This window comes from Frankliniella occidentalis, unplaced genomic scaffold (genome assembly GCF_000697945.3).
Source record: "Frankliniella occidentalis isolate FOCC.00 unplaced genomic scaffold, Focc_3.1 Scaffold686, whole genome shotgun sequence".
Taxonomy (NCBI): Eukaryota; Metazoa; Arthropoda; class Insecta; order Thysanoptera; family Thripidae; genus Frankliniella; species Frankliniella occidentalis.
Window position 1 is genome coordinate 8,814 of NW_026267799.1, and position 2,904 is coordinate 11,717.

General features: G+C 50.4%; 1 protein-coding gene across 1 annotated transcript; it reads left to right on the top strand.

Moving 5' to 3' along the window:
- Positions 1–255: 255 nt before the first annotated feature.
- Positions 256–2,032, top strand: LOC113205619 (uncharacterized; the record flags this gene model as incomplete). The annotated part of the gene is given in 2 exon segments (XM_052275599.1): positions 256–411; positions 866–2,032. Coding segments are annotated over 2 exon segments (339 nt in total), but the record flags the coding sequence as incomplete, so codon positions are not given.
- Positions 2,033–2,904: the final 872 nt, after the last annotated feature.

Below are 2,904 nucleotides of genomic sequence, written 5' to 3' on the forward strand. Positions count from 1 at the left end.
GAGGTGGGGCGGGGTGGGGCAAGGCGGGGTGGGTCGCCGTGAGGACGCCTCAATGAGAGCGCGTAGGAGACACAGGCGCCACGCCCCACAATGCTCTGGGTGTCGAGCCCCCCTAGCCCCGGCGCGCCAGGACGACTCTCTGCGGTCAAAGGGTGCGGGCGCTGCGACCAAGCCCGTGCCCCAATAACAACAACACCTCCACCTCGCTCTGCTCACTCGAAACTGAAGACCTCTTCTCCCTCTCTTTTGTTCCAGGCGCTCGCCGCGGCCTGCCTCGGCCTGCACTACCACAGCTTCACCGACAAGCAGACGTCGTTGATGCTGGCCTCGGCCACCTTCGGCGGCTACCTCATCATCACCGCCGGCGTGTTCGCCGGCCACCTCGCCGGCACCCCCGTCAACAGGCGCATCGTGAGTATAGGGACAGATGCGGCCTCTGCTGTTTGTCCACTCACGCCCCACGCGTGGCGTGCGCCGCCCGGGCGGGCGTCCCGCGCCGAAATAGGCGTAGAGCTCATTCCCGATTCTCCGAACGCGCCCGCCCAGGTTGCTCCAGGACCTTGTCGTAAACCTCGTCCAGGACGGCCTGCTGCTTGCGCCCGGGGCACAACACACTGCTGTGCTCGGCGGCCCACGCGGCGCGTCAGTCAACCTAATTGGAGTGGCTCAGTTGCGGCCGTAAAACTACTAGTCGCTTTGTCGTAAAAAAAAAGAGAAGAAAGGAAATAAGAAGGGGGAGGGTGGGTAATTTTTTCTGCTCGGTACGGCCTGTCGACACGATGGGCCGGTGTGGAGCGCAGTGTGTGGGTGGTGGCGTGTCGCGCAACGACGCCGACCTGACGTTGTATACACTTTCTGTTCGCAGGACATCTACTTCTGCCTGCTGGGCTGCGCGCTCTTCATCGCGTCCGGCTCCCTGGCTGTGGAGTTCTTCCAGAACCTGGGCAAGAGCTCGGTCAGGGACTACGGTCTGGCCAAGGCCGCCCTCGCCATCGTCAACGGCATCATCTTCCTGGTGGACGCCGTGTTCGTGTACCGCGGGGAGTAAGGCGGACCCCAAGCTCGCCAGCAGCCCCGTTCAGTGTCGTTCTCTTTCGGCCCGGCCGATCTGATTTCACATAACAGCCACTCTCACTTTCATTCCTGTCCATCAACTGAAAACCAGTCCTCCACCAGCGAGGAAAGGCAGTGCAAACTGCAGGACCGGCTGCGTTCAACTGGGAGCACGCCCGCTTTCTCTGCGACAGCCGTCTGCAGAAACAGGAGGCAGACATACCCCATGCGTCGGGGATCCCACGAGCGGAGATACCCCCCGTGCGGCTATACCCGCTGGCTCTGATGGCTGGTTCGTGGCTCGGGGTATCGTCTGTGAGTGGTGGACCAATGAGTATTGGCTCTGGCTCCTGGGTTCAAACATTTCCTCAACGTTTTGTAATTGTACCAAAAGTGCTTCATATGTGTGATGTCAGTTTCACCTCCACAATAGTTTTTCATTGTAGACGTTCACATCAAAAGTTTGCACATACATGAAAAACATATTCTGCTATGGCATGAACTATTTTCAACGTTGTTTTAAATTTACATTATGAAATTAATCTCTGTGCTTCAATGAATTTTGCCAGCTTTTGTGATTTCTGTTTGAATTAATTTTTAAAGAGCTCTACGTCACAAAACGGTTACTTTTTAAGATTTTAGCTATAGTGAGTCTCGCACCCGGGTAAATACAAAAGATTCAATGGGCCATGATGATGTGCCTGTAAAACATTATTTATGACTTATTTTTTACTTTTTTAGCTTTACACTTTAATTTATGAACCAAAGTAAAATTTTGAAGCTGTACGTAAATGAAATGAAAAAGAATTTTTATTACTTATTTTGTTACATTATGAAATATTGTTTACCATGAAATTTTTAAGCATAACTTTGAATGATTTTTCTATTGTCTGAATATTTAACACTGTCTTTGTCTTGTAGAAATTAAAAATCAACTTTATACAATAAAGTTACTATGTACATGCTAAACTTAAAACAATTCATCGAGGAGTCTATTATTTCACCTTCCATCTCATGAAGATGGTAATTTTGCATCTGGTTGCTTTCACGAATGATGGTCTGGTACGAAGTCGGCTATACTCCACGCACTGAAGAACGTTACTACATGCAGATGTACTCCCTGCTTCACCACACCAGAGGGCGCACATATCATGCCAATGAACTAACTCGGCCATATTCCATCATCGACACATTCATATGCAATTTTTTCATGTCGTATCAGAACATTTGATATTTCACCTCTTGCATTCCCTGTGTACGTTCATAGCAAACAATAACCCATAGCTAATTGGGTGCGAATAACCAATGTAGGGCCTATTGCCCATCCCAAAACTATTACGACTGTCAGATGTTTTTGTTTGCCGTGCCGAACACAACGGACCAAAACAACAAGTGTGCAGCAGCGTGCCGGATGTCGTGTGTGGAGCTGTTGAGCTGCTGAGCGAGACTCACCGATACTTTCTGGATAATTGTTGTGCCTGGGCTTCTTGCTTCTTGTTATCCGAGGACTACCGACTTGCTCCTCCGCGCCATTCGGAGATTGCCTGCCAGGTCTGGTGAGTGAAATCAGCGAAGTCTCAAAGTCTCAAGTGTTAGTTGAGCTAGAGGTAGATTCACTGAGCCGAAATCAACATGGCGGCCAGAGTGAAGGGTAACATCAAATCAAAAGCTTCAAAGAAATTGCGTGACCCAAGATCAAAGAGACAAGTTCATTCCGATATTTCGTTTCCGCGTGAAAACCTGACTGGTTTTCCCATTCCTTTCCAAATCTCTGACGGGAAAACTTTGTGGCTCAGGGGGTGGGAGTCGCGAGAGGTGGGAGCAGCGCGAAAATAGGAATGGGGAGAGTGG